The 27,886-nt window shown below is 42.5% G+C and overlaps 1 protein-coding gene across 2 annotated transcripts; it reads left to right on the top strand.

Moving 5' to 3' along the window:
- Positions 1-41: 41 nt before the first annotated feature.
- Positions 42-27,716, top strand: VPS28 (VPS28 subunit of ESCRT-I). 2 transcript variants are annotated; one of them, XM_058809022.1, is made up of 9 exons: positions 46-325; positions 445-473; positions 756-793; positions 3,400-3,489; positions 3,613-3,718; positions 9,982-10,083; positions 11,667-11,720; positions 16,898-16,989; positions 25,492-27,712. In XM_058809022.1, exons 1-9 carry the CDS (start codon positions 100-102, stop codon positions 25,607-25,609), a joined length of 855 nt encoding a protein of 284 aa, XP_058665005.1. In that variant the 5' UTR covers positions 46-99; the 3' UTR covers positions 25,610-27,712. The 2 variants fall into 2 exon arrangements, with proteins under 2 accessions (XP_058665013.1, XP_058665005.1); XM_058809030.1 differs by lacking the exon at positions 9,982-10,083 and having other exon boundaries at positions 42-325; positions 25,492-27,716.
- The last annotated feature ends 170 nt before the right edge of the window (positions 27,717-27,886 follow it).

The raw sequence follows: 27,886 nt of genomic DNA on the forward strand, positions 1-27,886 counted from the left end.
GCTGGGGTAAACATGGCGGCGTCGCTCGGCAACTCTCTCGATTGACAGCTCTAAGAGCTAATCAGCGAGGAGAACACAGAGGGCTGTGTAGTCGGGCCAATGAAATGCCGAAACCCGCCGGAAGAGGAGGGACAAGGGGGGAGTGTTGACGGAAAGAGGCGAAAGCGCCGCGGAGCCGCCGGGACCGGACCGGGATCATCGGGATCGGAATTGTCGGGATTATCGGGATTGTCGGGATCGGTATCGGGATCGAGGAGAGGGCCCAGAGCCGTCCAGGCTGAGCCGGGGATGTTTCACGGCATCGCGGGCCCGGCCGCGATGGGCGGTGAGAGCGGGCAACGATCCCGAAATTCCCGGGATGGGATCGCCGGGATAATCCCGGAATTCCCGGGATGAGATTCCCGGTATTCCCTCCTTTTAACCCTTTCCTTCCTCCCACTGCAGCGCCCGGGAATAAACCGGAGCTTTATGAGGTGAGTGCGGCTCGGGAATGTCCGGAAATGGTCGGAAATGTCCGGGAATGTCCGGAAATAGCCGAAGTAGCCGGGGGTGTCCGGAAATATCCGAAGATGGTCGGAAATGTCCGGAGATATCCGAAAATGGTCGGAAATGTCCGGAAATTGTTGGAAATGTCCGGAGATATCCGGAAATTGTCGGAAATGTCCGAGGATGTCCGGAAATAGCCGGGAATGAGCCCTGGCATTTTGGGGAATTTTGGGAATTTTTTGGGAATTTTCCGTCTCCTCTCCCCGCAGGAGGTGAAGCTCTACAAGAACGCCCGGGAACGGGAGAAGTGAGTGAGGGAATGCCGGGAATTTTGGGGAAATTCGGGAAATTTGGGGATTTTTTTGGATTTTTTTTTTGGAATTTTGGGATAGGGATGGAGGGGGTTGGGACTAATCCCAGTTCGTCCCAGTCCCATCCCAATCCCATCCCAGTCCCTCCCAGTTCCCCATTACCCCATCCCAGTCCCCTCCCAGTATATCCAGTCCATCCCAGTATGACATTATTCCATCCCAGTCCCTCCCAGTACATCCCAGTCCATCCCAGTATGGCATTATCCCATCCTAGTCCCTCCCAGTATGTCCCAGTCCATCTCAGTATGACATTATTCCATCCCAGTCCCTCCCAGTACATCCCAGTCCATCCCAGTATGGCATTATCCCATCCCAGTCCCTCCCAGTATGTCCCAGTCCATCTCAGTATGACATTATTCCATCCCAGTCCCTCCCAGTATGTCCCAGTCCATCCCAGTATGGCATTATCCCATCCTAGTCCCTCCCAGTATGTCCCAGTCCATCCCAGTATGACATTATCCCATCCTAGTCCCTCCCAGTATATCCCAGTCCATCTCAGTATGGCATTACCCCATCCCAGTCCCTCCCAGTATGTCCCAGTCCATCCCAGTATGGCATTATCCCATCCCAGTCCCTCCCAGTATGTCCCAGTCCATCCCAGTATGGCATTATCCCATCCCAGTCCCTCCCAGTACATCCCAGTCCATCCCAGTATGACATTACCCCATCCCAGTCCCTCCCAGTATATCCCAGTCCATCCCAGTATGACATTATTCCATCCCAGTCCCTCCCAGTATATCCCAGTCCATCCCAGTATGACATTACCCCATCCCAGTCCCTCCCAGTATATCCCAGTCCATCCCAGTATGACATTATTCCATCCCAGTCCCTCCCAGTACGACATTATCCCGTCCTAGTCCCTCCCAGTATGTCCCAGTCCATCCAAATCCATTCCAATCCCCTCCCAGTCCCCTCCCAGTTAATCCCAGTATCCCATTACCCCCTCCCAGTTCATCCCCATCCCCTCCCAGTCCCTCCCAGTTAACCCCAGTATATCCCAGTCCCTGCCAATACCCCTTCTCAGTCCTTCCCAGTTAACCCCAGTCCATCCCAGTCCAATCCCAGTTCCTCCCAGTCCCATCCCAGTCCCTCCCAGTTCTCCCAGTTCACCCAGTTTGCCCAGGTACGACACCATGGCCGAGCTGTTCCTGTCCCTCCCAGTCCATCCCAGTCCATCCCAATCCCCTCCCAGTGGCTCCCAGTCCATCCCAATCCCCTCCCAGTCCCTCCCAGTCCATCCCAATCCCCTCCCAGTTCCATCCCAGTCCATCCCAGTCCATCCCAATCCCCTCCCAGTCCCTCCCAGTCCATCCCAGTGGCTCCCAGTTCCATCCCAGTCCATCCCAGTCCATCCCAATCCCCTCCCAGTCCATCCCAGTGGCTCCCAGTGCCTCCCAGTCCATCCCAGTATCCCCAGGTACGACACCATGGCCGAGCTGTTCCTGTCCATCCCAGTCCCTCCCAGTCGCTCCCAGTCCCTCCCAGTCCCATCCCAGTCCCTCCCAATCCCATCCCAGTTAATCCCAGTCCCATCCCAGTCCCTCCCAGTTCTCCCAGTTCACCCAGTTTGCCCAGGTACAACAACATGGCCGAGCTGTTCCTGTCCCTCCCAGTCCCATCCCAGTGGCTCCCAGTCCCTCCCAGTCCATCCCAGTCCCTCCCAGTCCATCCCAGTCCATCCCAGTCCATCCCAATCCCCTCCCAGTCCCATCCCAGTCCCTCCCAGTCCATCCCAATCCCCTCCCAGTCCCATCCCAGTCCCTCCCAGTCCTTCCCAGTCCATCCCAGTCGCTCCCAGTCCCTCCCAGTTAATCCCAGTGCCTCCCAGTCCATCCCAGTATCCCCAGGTACAACATGGCCGAGCTGTTCCTGTCCATCCCAGTGGCTCCCAGTCCCTCCCAGTCCATCCCAGTCCATCCCAGTTCCTCCCAGTCCCATCCCAGTGGCTCCCAGTCCCTCCCAGTTCTCCCAGTTCACCCAGTTTGCCCAGGTACGACACCATGGCCGAGCTGTTCCTGTCCTTCCCAGTCCCTCCCAGTCCATCCCAATCCCCTCCCAGTCCATCCCAGTGGCTCCCAGTCCATCCCAATCCCCTCCCAGTCCCTCCCAGTCCCTCCCAGTCCCTCCCAGTTCACCCAGTTTGCCCAGGTACGACAACATGGCCGAGCTGTTCCTGTCCTTCCCAGTGGCTCCCAGTCCATCCCAATCCCCTCCCAGTCCATCCCAGTGGCTCCCAGTGGCTCCCAGTCCATCCCAGTGGCTCCCAGTGGCTCCCAGTCCATCCCAGTGGCTCCCAGTGGCTCCCAGTCCATCCCAGTGGCTCCCAGTCCATCCCAGTGGCTCCCAGTCCCCTCCCAATCCCCTCCCAGTCCCCTCCCAGTCCATCCCAGTCCATCCCAGTCCATCCCAATCCCCTCCCAGTCCATCCCAGTGGCTCCCAGTGGCTCCCAGTCCATCCCAGTCCATCCCAATCCCCTCCCAGTCCCATCCCAATCCCCTCCCAGTCCCTCCCAGTCCCTCCCAGTTCACCCAGTTCGCCCAGGTACGACAACATGGCCGAGCTGTTTGCGGTGGTGAAGACGCTGCAGGCCCTGGAGAAGGCGTACATCAAAGACTGCGTCACCCCCAACGAGTGAGTGACCCCAAAAACCCCCCAAAAAACTCCCTAAAAGCCTCGAGATCCCAAAGAACCCAAAATCCCCCAAAAAACGGGGAGAAATCGGGGAAAAGCGCGGGGAAATTGGGGACCCCTCAGGTACACGGCGGCGTGCTCGCGGCTCCTGGTGCAGTTCAAGGCGGCGCTGAAGCAGGTGCAGGGCGGGGACATCGGCACCATCGACGACTTCTGCCGCAAATTCCGGGTGCGAATCCCCAAATTTGGGGAGTTTGGGCATTCGGGGAAAAATTTGAGGGGTTCTGGGCGAAAATCGGGTGAAAATTGGGCGAAATCCGAGCGAAATTTTGAGCGGTGTTTGGATTTTCTTGGGGGAAATTGAGGATTGGGAGCAGAAGAACTTGGGAGTTTTAAGGGTGGAATATTAGGAATTTTGGATGGAATTTTGGGAATTTTGGATTCTGGGATTTGGAATTTCAGGGATTTTTGGTGAAATTTGGGGGATTTTTGGGCGAAAATTGGGCGAAAATCGGGCGAAAATTGGGCGAAATCCGAGCGAAATTTTGAGCGGTGTTTGGATTTTCTTGGGGGAAATTGAGGATGGGAGCAGAAAAACTTGGGAGTTTTAAGGGTGGAATTTTGGGAATTTTGGATGGAATTTTGGGAAGTTTGGATCCTGGGATTTGGAATTTCTGAGATTTTTGGTGAAATTTGGGGGATTTTTGGGCGAAAATTGGGCGAAAATCGGGCGAAAATTGGGCGAAATCCGAGCGAAATTTTGAGCGGTGTTTGGATTTTCTTGGGGGAAATTGAGAATTGGGAGCAGAAAAACTTGGGAGTTTTAAGGGTGGAATTTTGGGAATTTTGGATGGAATTTTGGGAAGTTTGGATCCTGGGATTTGGAATTTCTGAGATTTTTGGTGAAATTTGGGGGATTTTTGGGCGAAAATTGGGCGAAAAATGGGCGAAAACTGGGTGAAATCCGAGCAAAATTTTGAGCGGTGTTTGGATTTTCTTGGGGGAAATTGAGAATTGGGAGCAGAAAAACTTGGGAGTTTTAAGGGTGGAATTTTGGGAATTTTGGATGGAATTTTGGGAAGTTTGGATCCTGGGATTTGGAATTTCTGAGATTTTTGGTGAAATTTGGGGGATTTTTGGGCGAAAATTGGGCGAAAATTGGGTGAAAACTGGGTGAAATCCGAGCGAAATTTTGAGCAGTGTTTGGATTTTCTTTGGGGAAATTGAGGATGGAAGCAGAAAAACTTGGGAGTTTTAAGAGTGGAATTTTGGGAAGTTTAGATGGAATTTTGGGAAGTTTGGATCCTGGGATTTGGAATTTCAGAGATTTTTGGTGAAATTTGGGGGATTTTTGGGCGAAAACTGGGCGAAATCCGAGCGAAATTTTGAGCGGTGTTTGGATTTTCTTGGGGGAAATTGAGAATTGGGAGCAAAAAACTTGGGAGTTTTAAGGGTGGAATTTTGGGAATTTTGGATGGAATTTTGGGAAGTTTGGATCCTGGGATTTGGAATTTCTGAGATTTTTGGTGAAATTTGGGGGATTTTTGGGCGAAAATTGGGTGAAAATTGGGCGAAATTTTGAGCGGTGTTTGGATTTTCTTGGGGGAAATTGAGAATTGGGAGCAGAAAAACTTGGGAGTTTTAAGGGTGGAATTTTGGGAATTTTGGATGGAATTTTAAGAAGTTTGGATCCTGGGATTTGGAATTTCAGGGATTTTTGGTGAAATTTGGGGGATTTTTGGGCGAAAATTGGGCGAAAATCGGGCGAAAATTGGGCGAAATCCGAGCGAAATTTTGAGCGGTGTTTGGATTTTCTTGGGGGAAATTGAGGATTGGGAGCAGAAGAACTTGGGAGTTTTAAGGGTGGAATTTTGGGAATTTTGGATGGAATTTTGGGAAGTTTGGATCCTGGGATTTGGAATTTCTGAGATTTTTGGTGAAATTTGGGGGATTTTTGGGCGAAAATTGGGCGAAAATCGGGCGAAAATTGGGCGAAATCCGAGCGAAATTTTGAGCGGTGTTTGGATTTTCTTGGGGGAAATTGAGAATTGGGAGCAGAAAAACTTGGGAGTTTTAAGGGTGGAATTTTGGGAATTTTGGATGGAATTTTGGGAAGTTTGGATCCTGGGATTTGGAATTTCTGAGATTTTTGGTGAAATTTGGGGGATTTCTGGGCGAAAATTGGGCGAAAATTGGGTGAAAACTGGGTGAAATCCGAGCAAAATTTTGAGCGGTGTTTGGATTTTCTTGGGGGAAATTGAGGATTGGGAGCAGAAGAACTTGGGAGTTTTAAGGGTGGAATTTTGGGAATTTTGGATGGAATTTTGGGAAGTTTGGATTCTGGGATTTGGAATTTCAGGGATTTTTGGTGAAATTTGGGGGATTTTTGGGCGAAAATTGGGCGAAAAATGGGCGAAAACTGGGTGAAATCCGAGCAAAATTTTGAGCGGTGTTTGGATTTTCTTGGGGGAAATTGAGAATTGGGAGCAGAAAAACTTGGGAGTTTTAAGGGTGGAATTTTGGGAATTTTGGATGGAATTTTGGGAAGTTTGGATCCTGGGATTTGGAATTTCTGAGATTTTTGGTGAAATTTGGGGGATTTCTGGGCGAAAATTGGGCGAAAATTGGGTGAAAACTGGGTGAAATCCGAGCGAAATTTTGAGCGGTGTTTGGATTTTCTTGGGGGAAATTGAGAATTGGGAGCAGAAAAACTTGGGAGTTTTAAGGGTGGAATTTTGGGAATTTTGGATGGAATTTTGGGAAGTTTGGATCCTGGGATTTGGAATTTCAGAGATTTTTGGTGAAATTTGGGGGATTTTTGGGCGAAAATTGGGCGAAAATCGGGCGAAAATTGGGCGAAATCCGAGCGAAATTTTGAGCGGTGTTTGGATTTTCTTGGGGGAAATTGAGGATTGGGAGCAGAAAAACTTGGGAGTTTTAAGGGTGGAATTTTGGGAAATTTGGATCCTGGGATTTGGAATTTCAGGGATTTTTGGTGAAATTTGGGGGATTTTTGGGCGAAAATTGGGTGAAAATTGGGCGAAATTCAGGTGAAGTTTGGGGATTCTGGAGGGAAATTGGGATGTGGAGCTGAAACATTTGGGAATTTGGGGATGGAATTTCGGGGGGAATTTTGGGAATTTGGGCAAAAATTGGGGAATTTGGGGTGAAATTTGGGAGGTTTGGGATGAAACTTTGGGAATTTTTCGGGGTCGTGGGAAGCAGGTGCGGGGCGGGGACATCGGCACCATCGACGACTTCTGCCGCAAATTCCGGGTGGGAATTCCCAAATTTTGGGAACTTTGGGAATTTCAGGAATTTTGGGCGAAATTTTCAGGGGTTTGGGGCAAAATTTGAGCGAAATTTGAGCAAAATTTGGGATTTTCTTGAGGGAAATTGAGAAGCAGAGTGGAAGAATTTGGGAATTTGGGGGTGGAATTTTGGGAATTTGGGATGGGATTTTGGGATTTTGGGATTGGAGTTTTGGGATTTTGGGTGGAAATTGGGTGAAAGTCGGGCAAAATTCAGGTGAAATTTGGGCGAAATTTGAGCGGAATTTGGGATTTTTTTGAGGGAAATTGAGATGTGGCGCTGAAACATTTGGGATTTTGGGAATTTTGGGAATTTGGGATTCTGGGATTTGGGAATTTTCGATTGGAATTTTTGTGAAATTTGGGAGATTTGGGGTGAAATTTGGGATTTTTGGAGGGAAATTGAGAAGCGGAGTGGAAAAATTTGGGAATTTTGAGGGTGGAAAATTGGGAATTTTGGATGGAATTTGGGAAACTTTTTAGGGATTTTTTTGGTGATTTTGGTGGGGATTTCTGGGAATTTTGGGATTGGGAATTTTTGGGGACTTTTTGGGAATATTTTTAGGAATTTCTTGGAATTTTTGTGGGGAATTTGAGACTAAAATTGGGATTTCTGTGGGAATTTTCGGAATGGGAAATTTGGGGATAAAATTGGGAATTTTGGTTTTTTAATGGAAATTTCTGGGAATTTTGGAATGGGAAATTTGGGGATAAAATTGGGAATTTTGGTTTTTTAATGGAAATTTCTGGGAATTTTGGGATGGGGAATTTGGGGGTAAATTTGGGGGATTTTTTGAAGGACTTTTTAAAGAATTTCTTGGAATTTTGGGATTTTTATGTGATTTTTTGGGGTGAATTTTAGGTCTGAAATTGGGGAGTGGATTGGGAATTTTGGGGGATTTTTTGGGAATTTTTTCTGGGTATTTTTGTGGAGAAAATTGGGAATTTTTGGGAATTTATTGCAATTTTAATGGGAATTTTTGGGGGGATTTTGGGGGAATTTTTGGGGGGATTTTACTGGACATTTCTGGAATTGAAATTTGGAATTTTGGGATTGGGAATTTGGGGGTGAAATTGGGAATTTTGGGGAAGTTTTTTGGGAATTTTTGTGGGAATTTCTGGGAAATTTGGGGCTGAAATTGGGGATTTTGGGAATGGGAAATTTGTGGATTTGGGGATAAACTTTGGGAGTTTTGGGGGAATTTTTCTTTATTTTTGTGGGAATTTCTGGGGGTTTTGGGATTGGGAATTTGGGGGTGAAATTGGGAATTTTGGGGAAGTTTTTTGGGAATTTTTGTGGGAATTTCTGGGAATTTCGGGGCTGAAATTGGGGGGTTCAAATTGGGAATTTTGGGAATGGGAAATTTGGGGATAAAATTTGGATTTTTTGGGGTTTTTTGTGTGGGAATTGCGGGAATTGAAATTTGGATATTTTGGTATTGGGAATTTGGGGGGATTTTTGTGGGAATTTCTGGGATTTTTTGGGGTTTTTGGGGGGGATTTTTCTGGGAATTTCTGGAAATTTTGGCGAATTTGGGCAATTCAGGAATTTGTGGAATTTTTGTGCATTCCCAGCTGGATCGGCCCCAGGCCGTGGATGGAATTGGGGCATTTGGGGAGAAAATGGGAATTTGGTTTTTTCGGGGGGGATTTTTCTGAGAATTTCTGATGGGAAATTTGGGAAATTCAGGAAATTCGGGAATTTTTGGGGAATTTTTTTGGGAATTTTTTGGGAATTGCAGCTGGAACAGCCCCTGGCCATGGATGAGATTGGGGATTTGGGGGAAAAATGGGAATTTTAGGGGTAAAATGGGAACTTTCGGGGCAGCTTTTTTGGGAATTTTTGTGGAAATTTCTGGGAATTTTGGGGATTCTTGGAGGGATTTTTACAGGAATTTCTGGGAATTTTGGGAAATTGAGGAATTTTGGGATTTTTGTGCGTTCCCAGCTGGATCGGCCCCGGGCCATGGATGGAATTGGGGGATGTGGGGGTGAAATTGGGAATTTTGGGGGGAGTTTTTTGGGAATTTTGGTTTTTTGTTTTTTGTTTTTTTTTTTTTTTTTCCCTGGGAATTTCTGGAAATCTTTGCTCTGAAATTGGGGAGCGGATTGGGAATTTTGGGAAATTCAGGAATTTTGGGAATTTGTGCATTCCCAGCTGGATCGGCCTCTGGCCATGGATGGAATTGGGAATTTTTAGGGGAATTTTAGGGAATTTGGGGGTAAAATTGGGAATTCTGGGGAGTTTTTTGGGGATTTTGGTGGGAATTTCTGGGAATTGGGAAATCTTTGGGGATTTTTTAAAATTCTGGTGGGAATTTCAGGGGATTTTAGGTCTGGAATTTGGGGTTTGAGCATTTGGGGGTAAATTGGGAATTTTTGGGGAGGTTTTCAGGATGTTTTTAGGAGTTTCTTGGAACTTTGGGGTTTTTTAAGGGATTTGGTTGGGAATTTTTGTGGGGAATTTTGGGAATTTTGGGGGGGAAATTTTTGTGGGGATTTCTGAGAAATTTGGGAGTAAAACTGGGAATTTTGGCAACGGGAAATTTGGAGATTTGGGGATAAAATTCGGATTTTTGGGGGTTTTTTTGTGGGAATTTCTGGGAACTTTGGGGTTTTTTAAGGGATTTGGTTGGGAATTTTTGTGGGGAATTTTGGGAATTGGAAACTGAAATTGGGAATTTTGGGGGGGAAATTTTTGTGGGGATTTCTGAAAAATTTGGGAGTAAAACTGGGAATTTTGGCAACGGGAAATTCGGAGATTTGGGGATAAAATTCGGATTTTTGGGGGTTTTTTTGTGGGAATTTCTGGGAACTTTGGGGTTTTTTAAGGGATTTGATTGGGAATTTTTCTGGGGAATTTTGGGAATTTTGGGGGGAAATTTTTGTGGGGATTTCTGGGAAATTTGGGAGTAAAACTGGGAATTTTGGCAACGGGAAATTCGGAGATTTGGGGATAAAATTCGGAGTTTTGGGGGGTTTTTTTGTGGGAATTTCTGGGAATTTGGGGGTAGAATTTTTCGGAGGAGTTTTTTGGGAATCCTGTGGGAATTCTTGGGGGTTGTTTGGGGATTTTCGGGGGGATTTTTCTGGGAGCTGCTGGAAATTTTCTCTCTGAGCTTGGGGGGTGGATTGGGGATTTTGGGGATTCGGGAATTTTGGGAATTTTGGGAATTCCCAGCTGGACTGCCCGCTGGCCATGGAGCGGATCCGCGAGGAGCGGCCCATCACCATCAGGGACGACAAGGGGAACCTGAACCGCTGCATCGCCGACATCGTCTCGGTGCGACCCCAAACGCAAAATTTCCAATTTCAGCCACTTTGGGCAATTCCGGGGCCCTTTGAACCATTGGGGGTTTCTGGGAATTTTTTTGGCTTTTTTTTCCGAAACGTTTTGTGATTTTTTTTGTGATTTTTTGAGGATTTTTGGGGTATTTTTTGGTTGGTTTTTTTTTTTTTTTTTTTTTTCCAAAAAAAAATTGAGAATTTTTACAGTTTTTTGGGAATTTTTTGAGCGTTTTAAGGGTTTTTTTTTTTTTAATAACAATTTTTTTGCGTTTTTTCCAAAATTTTTTTATTTGTTAGAAAGATTTTGTGATTGCTTGGTTGTTTTAAATTTCTTGAGAATTTTTCGGGCGTTTTACGGAGATTTTTTGGGGGAAATTTTTGGGGATTTTTAGGAATTTTTTTTCCCTGATATTTTTAGGATATTTTTGGGGTTATTTTGGGGTTTTGGGGTTTTTTTGGGATTTTTTGGGGGGATTTGTAGGAATTGCTTTTGGGGATTTTTCATGGATTTTTTTGGGGGATTATTTTGAAATTGTTGGGGAATTTTTTTTTGAGGGTTTTTAAAAACTTTTTGGGAGGATTTTGGGGGAGAATTTTTGTGATGTTTTTGGGGATTTTCTGGGGAACTGTTTGGGAATCTGAACCGCTGCATCAACGACATCATCTCGCTCCGTGCAAAAATCAAAATTTTATGGAAATTTTGGGGAAATTTTGGGGGAACGTTTGGGTTTTAGGAATGTCTGGGGGATTTGGGAATTTTTTGGGAAATTTTTTGGAATTTTTTGTGATTTTTTTGAGGATTTTGGGGGTATTTTTTGTGACTTTTGGGTGATGTTTTTGGATCATTTTAATTTTTTTGGTGGTATTTTGGGATTTTTTGGGGGACTTTTAGGAAATTTTGGGATTATTTTGGATTTTTCGGAGAATTCTTGGGTTTCTTGGAGGGAGATTTTTGGGATTTTTTGGGATTTTTGAGGATTTTTTGGGGATTATTTTGGATCTTTTGGAGGGATTTTTTGGGGGATTCTTTGTGGATTTTTGGACAATTTTTTGGGTTATTTTGGATTTTTGGGAGATTTTTTTGAGAATTTTTGAGTTTTTTTTTTTTTTGTGTTATTTTGAGAAATTTTTTGGGGGTAAATTTTAGAGATTTTTGGGGGGGATTTTTCGGGGATGGTTGGGGATTTTTTGTTATTTTGGCGGTTTATTTGGTTTGGGGGTTTTTTTTTGAGATATTTGGGAAATTTTTAGGGGCCATTTTGTGATTTTTTTTGGGGGGAAGATTTTTTGGGGATTTTGGGGGCATTTTGTTAATTTGGGGGAATTTTTAGAAAGCGATTTTTTATTTTTTTTTATTTTTTTTTAGGTACTTTTGGGGGGCCATGTTGTGATCTTGGGGGGCATTTTTTGGGATTTTTTTGTGGAATTTTGGGGCCATTTTGTTAATTTTCGGGGGGATTATTTTGGGGATTTTGGGGGACATTTTGTCCGGTTTTTGGGGATTTTTGGGGGGATTGTTTTTTGCTTTTGGGCCGTTTGGGCTGAGGCTGATTCCAAATTTGCGTTGGGGTTTTCCAGCTTTTCATCACAGTCATGGACAAACTGCGCCTGGAGATCCGCGCCATGGACGAGGTGGGAACTCCCCAAAATCCCCCAAAACAACAAAAAAATGCAGAAAAACTCCCTGGAAATTCCCCTAAAAACACACAAAAATTTGCCCAAAGATCCCAAGAAAATTCTTCCAAAATTCCCCCCTAAAAGTCTTTAAAAATTCCCCCAAGTTTTCCCAAAATACCTCCTCGAAATACAAAAAAATAAATCCCTAAAAACCTCCTAGAATTCCCCAACAGTCCCTAAAAATACCCCAAAATTAAAAATACCTGTTTCCAAAAAAAATCCCTTAAAAATGCACTAAAAACCCCCCAAAATTGTTGAAATTCTCCAAAAGATTCCCAAAAAGATCCCTCAAGACCCCCAAAGAATCCCTAACAAACCCCCTGAGCCCCACAAAAGCCCCGAAAATTCCCCGAAAATTCCAAAACTTCCCAAAATCTGCCACAAATTCCTCCAAAATTTCCCAAAAAATTCCCCAAAAATCTGCCAAAACTTTTTAAAATCCTTCCAGATTCACCGAAAAAATGAGAAAAACTTTCCCCAAGAACTGACAAAACTCTCTAAAACCCCCCTTAAAATTCTCCAAAATTTCGCTAAAAATTCCTTAAAAATCCTCCCAAATTAAAAAAGAATCCCCTACAATTCCCCAAATAACCAAAAAAATCCCAATATAAAATCATCCAAAAAATGCTGCAAAATTTGCCAGAAAATTTCCCCCAAAATCTTCCTAAAACCCCCCCAAAATTCCCCAAATTTTCCCATTCCTGTCTCAATAATTCCCAGAAATTTGCAAAAAAATTCCGTCCAAATTCCCCAAAACCTCCAAAAATTTGCCAGAAAAAAATCCCCAAAGAAACTCCCCAAACCTCCCTTAAATTCTCCAATAAATTCCCCGAAATTCCCCAATTCCTACCCAAAACATCACCTAAAATATCCCTAAAAACTCTCAGAATTTCCCCAAAAATTACAAAAAATCCTAAACATTCCCAAAAGATTTCCTGAAAGATTCCCCAAAAAATTCAGAAAATATAAAAAAATCTCTAAAAGTTCTCCAAAATCTCCCTAAAACCCCCCAAACTCCCTTCCCAAAATTCCCCAAAAATTCCTAAACTTCCCAAAATCCCCAAAAATTCTAAAAATTCCCCAAAATTCCTGAATTGCAGCTGCAGCCGGAGCTGCTGACCCGGCTGAGCTCCCTGTCCCCATGGCCCTTCCCAAAAAATTCCACAAAAATTTTCCTAAAAATTCCCTCAAGATTCCCAAAAATTTTCCCAAAAATTCCCTTCAAACTTCCCCAATTCCTTCCCCAAAAAATCCCCAAAAAATTCCTCCAAAAATCCCCAAAACTCTCGAATTCCTCACTAAAACCTCCCTAAAAATCCCCCAAAATTCTCCAAAAATGCCTCAAATAATCCCAAAACTTTTCTTAAAGTCTTCCTCAACCCCCCCCAAAAGTCAAAAAATCCTCCTAAAAGCTCCCCAAAAATCCTGAAAAATTCCCAGAAATTTCACCCAAAGTTCCCCAAAACTTCTGCTGAAAAATTCCAAAAATGTTCCTCAAATCCCCCTTCAACCTGCAGAAAGTTTTCTGCACTTCTCCCCAAAATTCTCTGAAATCCCCCTCAAAAATCCTGAAAATTTTTTTTAAAATCCCCCAAAAAAGTGAAAAAATCACCGAAAAATCCCTAAAATTCCCATAACCTCTATTAAACCCACCCCAAATCCCCACAGAATTTCTGGAAAAATTCCTAAAATCCCAAAAAATTCCCCAAATTCCCCAAATTTCCCAAATTGCAGCTGCAGCCGGAGCTGCTGGAGACGCTGCCCCTCTCTGCCAACCCTGAATTCCCGAAAATTCCCGAAAATTCCCGAAAATTCAGGGAAAAGTGGCCCCAAAATTAGTCCAAAATTCTCAAAAAATTTCCCCAAAAAATTCCCCAAAATCCCCCAAAATTCTCAAAACATTCTCCTCAAAATTCCCCCAAAAATTCAAAAAACCTTCCCCAAAATCCTCCAAAAATTCCCCAAAAATTCCTTACTAAAAATTCCTTACTAAAAATTCCTTACTAGAAATTCCTTAAAAACCCCAAAATTCTCCCCAAAAATTCATTAAGGTCGCACGCAAAAATTCAGGAAAATGAAAAGAATCCCCAAAAAGAAGTGAAAAAAAATCTGAAAAAAATCCTTTCAAATCCCTCCAAACCCTCCCAAAAATTCCACAAAAATCGCCCCAAAAATGCAAAAGAATCCCAACAAGTCTCCTGAAATTCACCAAAAAATTCCCAAGAAATTCACCCAAAAATTCCCAAAAAATTCACCAAAAATTCCCAAAAAATTCCCAAAAAATTCTCAAAACTACCAAAAAATTCACCAAAAAATTCACCAAAAAATTCCCAAAAAATCCCCCAAAATTCTCAAAATTCCGAAAAAATTCAAAAAAATTCCCAAAAAAATCCAAAAAAATTACAAAAAGATTCCCAAACAATTCCAAAAAAATTCCCAAAAAATTCCCCAAAAATTCTCAAAATTCCCAAAAAATTCAAAAAAATTTCCCAAAAAATTTATAAAAAAAATTCCCAAAAAATTAAAAAAAAATTCCCAAAAAATTCCCAAACAATTCCCAAAAAGTTCCAAAAAATTCCCCAAAATTCTCAAAATTCCCAAAAAATTCAAAAAAAGTCACAAAAAATTCCAAAAAAAATAAAAAAAAAATTCCCAAAAAATTCCAAAAAAACTCCCAAAAAATTCCCCCAAAATTCTCAAAATTCCCAAAAATTCCAAAAAAAATTCCCAAAAAACTTCCAAAAGATTCCCAAAAAACTTCCAAAAGATTCCCTAAAAATGTAAAAAAAATTCCTAGAAAATTCCCCAAAAAATTCCCCCAAAAATCTCAAAATTCCCAAAAATTAAAAAAAAAATTCCCAGAAAACTTCCAAAAAATTCGCAAAAAAATTCCAAAAAATTCCCAGAAAATGTCAAAAAAATTCCTCAAAAATTCCCCAAAATTTCCCAAAATTCCCCAAAAATTCCAAAAAAATTCCCAAAAAATTCCCAAAAAATTCCCAAAAAATTCCCCAAAAATGCTCAAAATTTCCAAAAAATTCCCTAAAAATTCTCAAAATTCCCAAAAATTTCAAAAAAAATTCCCAAAAAGCTTCCAAAAAATTCCCAAAAAAATTGTCTAAAAATGTCAAAAAAATTCCTAAAAAATTCCCCAAAAATTCTCAAAATTCCCCAAAAATTCCCAAAAAATTCCCAAAAAATTCCCAAAATTCCCAAAATGTTAAAAGAATTGCCAAAAAAATTCCCCAAAAAATTCCAAAAAATTTCCCAAAAAATTCTCCAAAAATTCTCAAAATTCCCAAAATATTCAAAATAAATTCCCCCAAAATTCCAAAAATATTCCCAAAAAATTGCAAAGAAATTCCCAAAAAACTTCCAAAATAATTCCCCCAAAATTCTCAAAATTCCGAAAAAATTCAAAAAATTCCCCAAAAATTCCCAGAAATTCTCAAAATTAAAAAAAAAATTCAAAAAAATTCCCCCAAAATTCTCAAAATTCCCAAGAAATTCCAAAAAAAATTCCCAAAAAATTCCAAAAAAAATCCCAAAAAATTCCAAAAAAATTCCCTAAAAATTCAAAAAAAATTCCCCCAAAATTCTCAAAATTCCGAAAAAATTCAAAACAATTCCCAGAAAATTTCAAAAAAATTCCCCGAAAATTCTCAGAATTCCCAAAAAATAAGAAAAAATTCCAAAAAAAATTCCAAACAAATTCCCCCAAAATTAAAAAAAATTCCCAAAAAATTCCCCAAAAAATTCCCAAAAAATTTCCCCAAAATTTCTCAAAATTCCCCAAAAATCCCAAAAAATACCCAAAAAATTCCCAAAAAAATCCCAAAAAATTCCCCAAAAAATTCTCAAAATTCCCAAAAAATTTAAAAAAAATGCCCAAAATATTAAAAAAAAATTCCAAAAAAATTCCCAAAAAATTCCAAAAAAATCCCAAAAAATTAAAAAAAAAAATCCCTAAAAATTCAAAAAAAATTCCCCCAAAATTCTCAAAATTCCGAAAAAATTCAAAACAATTCCCAGAAAATTTCAAAAAAATTCCCCAAAAATTCTCAGAATTCGCAAAAAATAAGAAAAAATTCCAAAAAAAATTCCAAACAAATTCCCCCAAAATTAAAAAAAATTCCCAAAAAATTCCCCAAAAAATTCCCAAAAAATTTCCCCAAAATTTCTCAAAATTCCCCAAAAATCCCAAAAAATACCCAAAAAAATCCCAAAAATTCCCCAAAAAATTCTCAAAATTCCTAAAAAATTTAAAAAAAATGCCCAAAATATTAAAAAAAAATTCCAAAAAAATTCCCAAAAAATTCCAAAAAAAATCCCAAAAAATTAAAAAAAAATTCCCTAAAAATTCCAAAAAAATTCCCCCAAAATTCTCAAAATTCCGAAAAAATTCAAAACAATTCCCAGAAAATTTCAAAAAAATTCCCCGAAAATTCTCAGAATTCCCAAAAAATAAGAAAAAATTCCAAAAAAAATTCCAAACAAATTCCCCCAAAATTAAAAAAAAATTCCCAAAAAATTCCCCAAAAAATTCCCAAAAAATTTCCCCAAAATTTCTCAAAATTCCCAAAAAATCCCAAAAAATACCCAAAAAAATCCCAAAAAATTCCCCAAAAAATTCTCAAAATTCCCAAAAAATTTTAAAAAAATGCCCAAAATATTAAAAAAAATTCCAAAAAAATTCCCAAAAAATTCCAAAAAAAATCCCAAAAAATTAAAAAAAAATTCCCTAAAAATTCCAAAAAAATTCCCCCAAAATTCTCAAAATTCCGAAAAAATTCAAAACAATTCCCAGAAAATTTCAAAAAAATTCCCCAAAAATTCTCAGAATTCCCAAAAAATAAGAAAAAATTCCAAAAAAAATTCCAAACAAATTCCCCCAAAATTAAAAAAAATTCCCAAAAAATTCCCCAAAAAATTCCCAAAAAATTTCCCCAAAATTTCTCAAAATTCCCAAAAAATCCCAAAAAATACCCAAAAAAATCCCAAAAAATTCCCCAAAAAATTCTCAAAATTCCTAAAAAATTTTAAAAAAATGCCCAAAATATTAAAAAAAATTCCAAAAAATTCCCGAAACAATTCCCAAAATTGCGGGAATTGCCCAAACGGTGCCCTTCCAGATCCAGCCGGACCTGCGGGAGCTCATGGAGACGATGACCAGGATGAGCTCCCTGCCCCCCGACTTCGAGGGACGCCTCAAAGTCAACCAGTGGTCAGCGACGGCTCCCGAAATGCCGGGGAGGGGAACGTTCGCCATTTTGGGGGAAAATTTGGCATTTTGGGGAACGTTTGGGATTTGGGGAACGTTTGGAAATTGGGGAACGTTCGGGATTTAAGGGAACATTTGGGATTTGGGGAACGTTTGGGATTTTGGGGGAAAATTCCGGAATTTGGGAAACGTTCGGGATTTGGGGAACGTTTGGGATTTTGGGGGAAATTTGGGATTTTGGAGAAAGTCCGCAATTGGGGGAGCGTTTGGGATTTTGGGGAATGTTTGGGATTTTGGGGAACGTTCGGGATTTGGGGAACGTTTGGGATTTGGGGAATGTTCGGGATTGGGGGGCGTTTGGGATTTTGGGGAACGTTTGGGATTTGGGGAACGTTTGGGTTTTGGGGAACATTTGGGATTGGAGAACGTCCGCAATTGGGGAACATTTGGGATTTTGGGGAACGTTCCGGATTTGGGGAACGTTTGGGATTTTGGGGGAAAATTTGGGATTTGGGGAACGTTTGGGATTTGGGGAACGTTTGGGATTTGGGGAACATTTGGGATTTGGGGAACGTTTGGGATTTTGGGGGAAAATTCCGGAATTTGGGGAACATTTGGGATTTGGGGAACGTTTGGGATTTTGGGAAACGTTTGGGATTTGGGGAACGTTTGGGATTTTGGGGGAAAATTTGGTATTTGGGGAACGTTCGGGATTTTGGGGAACGTTTGGGATTTGGGGAACGTTTGGGATTTTGGGAGAAAATTTGGTATTTGGGGAACGTTTGGGATTTTGGGGAACGTTTGGGATTTGGGGAACGTTTGGGATTTGGGGAACGTTTGGGATTTTGGGGGAACGTTTGGGATTTTGGGGAACGTTCGGGATTTGGGGAACGTTTGGGATTTTGGGAACGTTTGGGATTTGGGGAACATTTGGGATTTGGGGAACGTTTGGGATTTTGGGGGAAAATTCCGGAATTTGGGAAACGTTTGGGATTTGGGGAACGTTTGGGATTTTGGGGCAAAATTTGGGATTTTGGGGGAAATTTGGGATTTTGGAGAAAGTCCGCAATTGGGGGAGCGTTTGGGATTTTGGGGAATGTTTGGGATTTTTGGGAACGTTTGGGATTTGGGGAACGTTTGGGATTTGGGGAACGTTTGGGATTTTGGGGGAAAATTTGGGATTTGGGGAACGTTTGGGATTTTGGGGCAAAATTTCGGAATTTGGGGAAAATTTGGGATTTTGAGGAACGTTCGGGATTTGGGGAACGTTTGGGATTTGGGGAATGTTCGGGATTGGGGGGCGTTTGGGATTTTGGGGAACGTTCGGGATTTGGGGAACGTTTGGGTTTTGGGGAACATTTGGGATTGGAGAACGTCCGCAATTGGGGAACGTTTGGGATTTTGGGGAACGTTTGGGATTTGGGGAACGTTTGGGATTTTGGGGGAAAATTTGGGATTTGGGGAACGTTTGGGATTTTGGGAACGTTTGGGATTTTGGGAACGTTTGGGATTTGGGGAACATTTGGGATTTGGGGAACGTTTGGGATTTTGGGGGAAAATTCCGGAATTTGGGAAACGTTTGGGATTTGGGGAACGTTTGGGATTTTGGGGGAAATTTGGGATTTTGGAGAAAGTCCGCAATTGGGGGAGCGCTTGGGATTTTGGGGAACGTTTGGGATTTGGGGAACATTTGGGATTTTGGGGGAAAATTCGGGATTTTGGGGAACGTTCGGGATTTGGGGAACGTTTGGGATTTGGGGAACATTTGGGATTTGGGGAACATTTGGGATTTTGGGGGAAAATTTGGAAATTGGGGAACGTTCGGGATTTTGGGGAACGTTTGGGATTTTGGGGAACGTTTGGGATTTGGGGAACGTTTGGGATTTTGGGGGAAAATTCCGGAATTTGGGGAACATTTGGGATTTGGGGAACGTTCGGGATTTTGGGGAACATTTGGGATTTTGGGAACGTTTGGGATTTTGGGGGAAAAATTGGGATTTTGGGGAACGTTTGGGATTTGGGGAACGTTTGGAAATTGGGGAACGTTCGGGATTTTGGGGAACATTTGGGATTTTGGGAACATTTGGGATTTTGGGGGAAAATTTGGGATTTTGGGAACGTTTGGGGTTTTGGGAACGTTTGGGATGTTGGGGGAAAATTTTGGATTTTGGGGAACGTTTGGGATTTTGGGGGAAAATTTGGCATTTTGGGAACGTTTGGGATTTGGGGAAAAATTGGGATTTGGGGAACGTTTGGGATTTTGGGGGAAAATTCCGGAATTTGGGAAACGTTCGGGATTTGGGGAACGTTTGGAATTTTGGGGGAAATTTGGGATTTTGGAGAAAGTCCGCAATTGGGGGAGCGTTTGGGATTTTGGGGAACGTTTGGGATTTGGGGAACGTTTGGGATTTGGGGAAAATTTGGTATTTGGGGAACGTTTGGGGTTTTGGGGAACGTTTGGGATTTTGGGAACGTTTGGGATTTTGGGAACTTTTGGGATTTTGGGAAACGTTCAAGATTTGGGGAACGTTTGGGATTTTGGGGGAAAATTTGGGATTTTGGGGAACATTTGGGATTTGGGGAACGTTTGGAAATTGGGGAACGTTCGGGATTTTGGGGAACATTTGGGATTTTGGGAACGTTTGGGATTTTGGGGAAAAATTTGGGATTTTGGAGAACATTTGGAATTTGGGGAAAATTTGGGATTTTGGGGAACGTTTGGGATTTGGGGAATGTTTGGGATTTGGGGGGAAAATTTGGGATTTGGGGAACGTTTGATTTGGGACAAAATTTGGGATTTTGGGGAACGTTTGGGATTTGGGGAACGTTCGGGATTTTGGGGAAAATTCCGGATTTTGGGGAACGTTTGGGATTTGGGGAACATTTGGGATTTTGGGGAACATTTGGGATTTTGGGAACGTTTGGGATTTTGGGGGAAAATTTGGCATTTTGGGAACGTTTGGGATTTGGGGAAAAATTGGGATTTGGGGAACGTTTGGGATTTTGGGGGAAAATTCCGGAATTTGGGAAACGTTCGGGATTTGGGGAACGTTTGGAATTTTGGGGGAAATTTGGGATTTTGGAGAAAGTCCGCAATTGGGGGAGCGCTTGGGATTTTGGGGAACGTTTGGGATTTGGGGAACGTTTGGGATTTTGGGGGAAAATTTGGTATTTGGGGAACGTTTGGGATTTTGGGAACGTTTGGGATTTGGGGAACGTTTGGGATTTGGGGAACATTTGGGATTTTGGGGGAAAATTTGGGATTTTGGGGAACGTTCGGGATTTGGGGAACGTTTGGGATTTTGGGAACGTTTGGGATTTGGGGAACATTTGGGATTTGGGGAACGTTTGGGATTTTGGGGGAAAATTCCGGAATTTGGGAAACGTTTGGGATTTGGGGAACGTTTGGGATTTTGGGGCAAAATTTGGGATTTTGGGGGGAAATTTGGGATTTTGGAGAAAGTCCGCAATTGGGGGAGCGTTTGGGATTTTGGGGAATGTTTGGGATTTTGGGGGAAAATTTGGGGTTTTGGGGAACATTTGGGATTTGGGGAACGTTCGGGATTTTGGGGAACATTTGGGATTTGGGGAACATTTGGAAATTGGGGAACGTTCGGGATTTTGGGGAACATTTGGGATTTTGGGAACGTTTGGGGTTTTGGGAACGTTTGGGATTTGGGGAACATTTGGGATTTGGGGAACGTTTGGGATTTTGGGGGAAAATTTGGGATTTGGGGAACGTTTGGGATTTTGGGGGAAAATTTGGGATTTTGGGGAACGTTTGGGATTTTGGGGAACGTTTGGAAATTGGGGAACGTTCGGGATTTTGGGGAATGTTTGGGATTTTGGGAACGTTTGAGATTTTGGGGGAAAATTTGGGATTTTGGGAACGTTTGGGGTTTTGGGGAACGTTCGGGATTTTGGGGGAAAATTTGGGATTTTGGGAACGTTTGGGATTTGGGGAACGTTTGGGATTTGGGGAACGTTTGGGATTTTGGGGGAAATTTGGGATTTTGGGAACGTTTGGGATTTTGGGGAACGTTTGGGATTTGGGGAACGTTTGGGATTTTGGGGGAAAATTTGGGATTTGGGGAACGTTTGGGATTTGGGGAACGTTTGGGATTTTGGGGAACGTTTGGGGTTTTGGGGAACGTTCGGGATTTTGGGGGAAAATTTGGGATTTTGGGAACGTTTGGGATTTGGGGAACGTTTGGGATTTGGGGAACGTTTGGGATTTTGGGGGAAAATTTGGGATTTGGGGAACGTTTGGGATTTTGGGGAACGTTTGGGGTTTTGGGGAACGTTTGGGATTTGGGGAAAAATTGGGATTTTGGGAACGTTTGGGATTTGGGAAACGTTTGGGATTTTGGGGGAAATTTGGGGTTTTGGAGGAAGTCCGCAATTGGGGGAGCGTTTGGGATTTTGGGGAGCGTTTGGGATTTTGGGGAACATTTGGGATTTTGGGAACGTTCGGGATTTTGGGGGAAAATTTGGGATTTTGGGGAACATTTGGGATTTGGGGAACGTTTGGGATTTGGGGAACATTTGGGATTTGGGGAACGTTCGGGATTTTGGGGAACATTTGGGATTTTGGGAACGTTTGGGATTTTGGGGGAAAAATTGGGATTTTGGGGAACGTTTGGGATTTGGGGAACGTTTGGAAATTGGGGAACGTTCGGGATTTTGGGGAACATTTGGGATTTTGGGAACATTTGGGATTTTGGGGGAAAATTTGGGATTTTGGGAACGTTTGGGGTTTTGGGAACGTTTGGGATTTGGGGAACGTTTGGGATGTTGGGGGAAAATTTTGGATTTTGGGGAACGTTTGGGATTTTGGGGGAAAATTTGGCATTTTGGGAACGTTTGGGATTTGGGGAAAAATTGGGATTTGGGGAACGTTTGGGATTTTGGGGGAAAATTCCGGAATTTGGGAAACATTCGGGATTTGGGGAACGTTTGGGATTTTGGGGGAAATTTGGGATTTTGGAGAAAGTCCGCAATTGGGGGAGCGCTTGGGATTTTGGGGAACGTTTGGGATTTGGGGAACGTTTGGGATTTTGGGGGAAAATTTGGTATTTGGGGAATGTTTGGGATTTTGGGAACGTTTGGGAATTTAGGGAACATTTGGGATTTGGGGAACGTTCGGGATTTTGGGGAACGTTTGGGATTTTGGGGGAAAATTTGGGATTTTGGGGAACGTTCGGGATTTGGGGAACGTTTGGGATTTGGGGAACGTTTGGGATTTGGGGAACGTTTGGGATTTGGGGAACGTTTGGGATTTGGGGAACGTTTGGGATTTTGGGGGAAAATTTGAGATTTTGGGGGAAAATTTGCGATTTTGGGAAACGTTCGGGATTTGGGGAACGTTTGGGATTTTGGGAACGTTTGGGATTTTGGGAAAAAATTTGGGATTTTGGAGAACGTTTGGAATTTGGGGAAAATTCGGGATTTTGGGGAACGTTTGGGATTTGGGGAACGTTTGGGATTTTGGGGAACGTTTGGGATTGGGGAACGTTCGGGATTTTGGGGAACGTTCGGGATTTGGGGAACGTTTGGGATTTTGGGGGAACATTTGGGATTTGGGGACATTCGGGATTTTGGGGAACGTTTGGGATTTTTTGAGGTTTTTTTGGGGCACAATTTTGGTGATTTTGGGGCGAATTTTAGGGATTTTTTTAGGGATTTCCAAAGAATTTTAGGGCAATATCTTGGGAATTTTTTGAAATTTTTCAGGGGTTTTTTGAGAATTTTGTGGATTTTTGGAGAATTTCGGGGGAATTGGGGTTGTTTTGTGAATTTTTGGGTTATTTTAGGGAGAATTTGAGAGATTTTTTTCAGGGAGTTTTGGAGGGGTCTTTCAGGGATTTGGGGAAAATTTGGGATTTTTGGGGAGTTTTTTCAGAATCTTTTGGTGAAAATTTGGGAATTCATTGCGAACTTTTCAGGAGTTCTGTGAAAATGTATCCTTTTAAAAAAAATACTTTTAGGCCTCTTTTGAGAATTCTTGGAGAATTTTTTGTGGCATTTTTTTTGGGAATCTTGAGAATTTTGGGGGGGATTTTTTGGAGAATTTTGGGAATTTTTGGGGATTTGATGCCAGAATTGCCCCGGCTGCCGACGCTGCCTGGGAGGAGTTGGGGATCCCAGGATTGAGGGATTTGGGAATTCTGGGAATTTGGGGGAATTTTCTGGACTATTTTGAAAAATTTTCAAGAATTTTTCCGCCAATTTTTGGGGAATCTTCTCAGAAATTTGGGGAAGCGTTGCAGGAAATTTGGAAATTTTTGGGGATTTTTTTTTTTTCCCGGAATTTTGGAAGGAGAATTTGGGAAATTTTTAGGAATTATTCTCAGGAATTTTGGGAAATTTTTTGGGGAACTTTTCTGGGGCTTTTGGGGATTTTTTGGGTCATTTTTTCTGGAATTGTTTGGAGGATTTTGGGAATTTTTCCAGGGAATTCCATCCCGGATTTGCTCAAGCCTCAGACATTGATTGGGACAAGTTTGAGATCCCAGGATTTGGGGAATTTTTTTTGGAATTTCTTGGGAATTTTTGGGGCGGAATTGTGGGAATTAAAAAAAAAAAAAAAAAGTTAAAAAAAATTGGGCAATTTTTCCAGATGTTTTCCGGATATTTTGGGGATTTTTCTGGAACTATTTTGGGAGGATTTTGAGGAATTTTCAGGGAATTTTGGGAGAATTTTTCGGGGATTTCAGGGGGATTTCGTTTTTAAATTTTGGGATTTTCTTGAGATTTTTGGGGTTTTTTGAAAGTTTTTGGGAAAATTTTGGGGGGATGTTTGGGGGGGGGTTTGGGAATTTTTTGGGAATTTTGAGGGAAATCTTTTGGGAACTTTGGGATATTTTTGGAGAATGTTATTGGATTTTTTGAAGAACTTTTAAAGATTTTTCAGGGTATTTTGGGAAGGTTTTTCCCATGAATTCCATCCTGAATTTTCTTCAGCCCCAGATGAGTTTGGGATCGGGGCATTTGGGAGCGAAATTCTGGCAATTTTGGGGCATTTCCAGGGATTTTGGGCAAGATTAGGATTTTTTTTTTAATTTTTTCAGAAATTTGGAAACTTTTCAGAATTTTTTTAGGAATATTCAGAAAAATTTGGGATTTTTAATTTGGTTTTTTTCGGTGATTTTCTTGAGAATGTTGTGAAATTTTTTTGGAATTTTTTGAGACTCTTTGGAGGATTGTTTTGTGAATTTCGAGGGGAATTTCTTTTGGAATTTGGGAAATTTTGGGAATTATTTGAGCGTTTTTTTTTTTTAGTTTTGGAAGAGTTTTTAAAGATATTTTCAAGGTATTTCCAGGACGTTTTGGGGGTGGTTTTGGGAATACTTTGGGGAATTTTTTGGGAATTCTGGGAATAATTTTGGGGATTTGATCCCAATTTCCCCCAGGCCGCAGACGCTGAGGGCGGTGTCGGTCCGGGATGAGTTTGGGACTGGGGGGTTTGGGAGTGAAATTCGGGGAATTTGGGGAAATTTGGGGGATTTTTTGGGAATTTGAGGACTTTTTTTAAATTGAAGGGTTTTATTTGTAAAACTTGGGAATTTTCAGGGAATTTTCTCTGGGATTTGCTCAGGCTGCGAATGCTGAACAGGACGAGGTTGGGATTTGGGAGCGCAGCTCTGGCACTTTTGAGATTTTTGTTTTATTTAGGGGAAAAATTTGGTTTTTTTCTGAAAATTTTCCGGGATTTTTAGGAATTTTCATCATTTTTTTCAGGAATAGTGGGAAAATTGGGATTTTTTTTTTGTCCGATTTTTTTTGTTTCTGGAATCTTCTACAAAATTTTGGGAAGATTTTTCAGTATTTTTTGATCCTCTTCTGGAATTTTGGGGGATTTGTTTGGGGAGTTTGGGGACTTTTTTGGGCAAATCGCGGAAGTTTTTTGGGGAATTTTTTGGCTTCTTAAAGAATTTTTTGGGGGCGATTTTCTAGGATATTTTGGTAGGGTTTTTTTAGGATGATTTGGGGGTGCTTTGGGGAATATTTTGGGGAATGTTCTGGAAATGTTGGGAATGTTTTTCCCAAGAAATTGAGCCCCGAGTTTCCCTCTCGGGCTGCAGACGCTGAGGCGCGACGTCGGCCTCGGGCGAGTTTGGGGCTCTGGGATTGAGGAGTTTGGGAGCGGAATTCGGGCAATTTAGGGAACTCGGATTTTTTCGGGAAATTTTGATTTTTCGGGAATCGGGGGAAAATTTGGGATTTTTTTCTATAATTTTCTAGAAAATTTTTGGAATTTTTTTTTGAGGATTTTTGGGGGATCGTCTTGTGAATTTTGAGGGGAATTCCTTTTGGAGTTTAGGAACTTTTGGGGAAATTATTTGAGGTTGGTTTTTTTTTTTTTTTTGGCGTTTCGGAAGAGTTTCTGAAGATACTTTCAGGGTGTTTCCAGGACGCTTTGGGGGCGGTTTCGGGAATATTTTTGGGGATGTTTTTGGGGATTTCTGGGAGCAATTTTGGGAGTTTGACCCCGAATTCCCCCAGGCTGCAGACGCTGAGCGCGATGTCGGCGTCGGACGAGCTGGACGATTCCCAGGTGCGTCAGATGCTCTTCGACCTCGAGTCCGCCTACAACGCCTTCAACCGCTTCCTGCACGCCTGACTGCGCCCCGGACCCACAAAAACCCGCAGAAACCCGCAGAAACCCACAGAAACCCACAGAAATCCGCAGAAACCCGCAAAAACCGGCAAAAAACCCGCAGAAACCCGCAAAAACCCGCAAAAACCCGCAGAAACCCACAAAAACTGGCAGAAACGGCAATAACCCGCAGAAACCGGCAAAAACCGGCAAAAACCTGCAAAAACCCTCAGAAACCTGCAGAAACCCGCAGAAACCCACAGAAACCGGCAGAAACCCACAAAAACCGGCAAAAACCCGCAGAAACCCACAAAAACTGGCAAAAAAACGCAAAAAAACGCAAAACCGGCAAAACCCGGCCAAAACCCCCGAAAACCCACAGAAACCCACAAAAACCCGCAGAAACGCGCAGAAACCCACAAAACCCCACAAAAATGGCAAAAACCCGGCAAAAATACGCAAAACCCCACAAAAACCCGCAGGAACCCGCAGAAACCCGCAAAAACGGCAAAAACCCGTAAAAACCCGCAGAAACCCGCAAAAACCTGCAGAAACCCGCAGAAACCCTCAAAAACCCACAAAAATGGCAAAAACCCGGCAAAAACACGCAAAACCCCACAGAAACCCGCAAAAATGGCAAAAACTCGTAAAAACCCGCAGAAACCCGCAAAAACCTGCAGAAACCCGCAGAAACCCTCAAAAACACGCAGAAACCCACAAAAACGGCAAAACCCCGCAGAAACCCACAAAACCCGGCAAAAACCCACAAAAACCGGCAAAAACCGGCAAAAAAATGCAAAAACCCACAAAAACTGGCAAAAACCGGCAAAAACCTGCAAAAACCGGGTCAGACCGCAGCCAGCAGAAGTTGGGAATAATAAATGGGAGGAGAAAAATCCCAAAAATCCGTGAGAAATTCCTTTATTGTCTTGTAGAGATTGGATCAAGCTGGGAGCCGTTCCCAGTCCAAACCAGTCCAGACCAGTCCAAACCGGTTCAGACCAGTTCAAACTGGAGCCAGCAGAAGTTTGGGAATAATAAATGGGAGGAGAAAAATCTCAAAAATCTGTGAAAAATTTCTTTATTTTCCTGCTGTTTCTTGGAGTCATTCCCAGTTCAGACCAATCCAAACCAGTCCAAACCAGTTTAAACCAGCTCAGACCAGTTCAAACTGGAGCCAGCAGAAATTTGGACTAAATGGGAGGAGAAAAAACCCAAAACTTTGTGCAAAATTCCTTTATTTTCTCAGTGTTATTGGATCAAACTGGGAGCCACTCCCAGTTCAAACCAGTCCAAACCAGTAAAAACCAGTCCAAACCAGTCCAGACCAGTCCAGACCAGTTCAAACTGGAGCCAGCAAAAGTTTGGGATAATAGACGGGAAAAGAAAAATCCCAAAAATCCCAAAATCTGTGAAAAATTCCTTTATTTTCTTGCTGTTTCTTGGAGTCATTCCCACTTTAAACCAGTCCAAACCAGTCCAGACCAGCTCAGACCAGTTCAAACTGGAGCCAGCAGAAGTTTGGGATAATAAACGGGAGGAGAAAAATCCCAAAAATCTCCAAAAAAATTCCTTTGTAAAATTCTTTTATTTTCTTGCTGTTTGTTGGAGTCATTCCCAGTTCAGACCAGTCCAAACCGGTCCAGACCAGTTTAAACGTGTCCAAACCAGCCCAGACCAGAGCCCAATCCCAAAAATCTTTAATTTAATTGCGATTTATTGCGTCCAACTGGGAACGTCCCCGTCCAAACCAGTTCAAACCAGTTTAAACCAATCCAAACCAGTTCAGACCAGTCCAAACCAGTAAAACCAGTAAAAACCAGTCCAAACCAGAGCCCAATCCCAAAAATCTGTGATTTACTTGGGATTTATTGCGTCCAACTGGGAATCTCCCAGTCCAAACCAGTCCAAACCAGTTCAAGCCAGTCCAAACCAGTCCAGACAGGTTCAAACCAGAGTCCAATCCCAAAAATCACCCAAATCTTGGATAAAACTGGGATTTGTTGGATCCAACTGGGAACCTCCCAGTCCAAACCAGTCCAAACCAGTCCAAACCAGTCCAGACCAGTTCAAGCCAGTCCAAACCAGTCCAAACCAGTCCAGACCAGTCTAAACCACTCCAGACCAGTCCAGACCAGTCCAAAACAGTTCACACCAATCCAGACCAGTCCAAACCAGTCCAGACCAGTCCAGACCAGTTCAGACCAGTCCGCACTGAAGCCAGCAGAAATTTGGGATAATAAACGGGAGGAGAAAAAAATCCCAAAAACCCATGAAAAATTCCTTTATTTTCTTGCTGCT

The sequence above is a fragment of the Ammospiza caudacuta genome, chromosome 1 (assembly GCF_027887145.1).
Source record: "Ammospiza caudacuta isolate bAmmCau1 chromosome 1, bAmmCau1.pri, whole genome shotgun sequence".
In the NCBI taxonomy this organism is placed as follows: Eukaryota; Metazoa; Chordata; class Aves; order Passeriformes; family Passerellidae; genus Ammospiza; species Ammospiza caudacuta.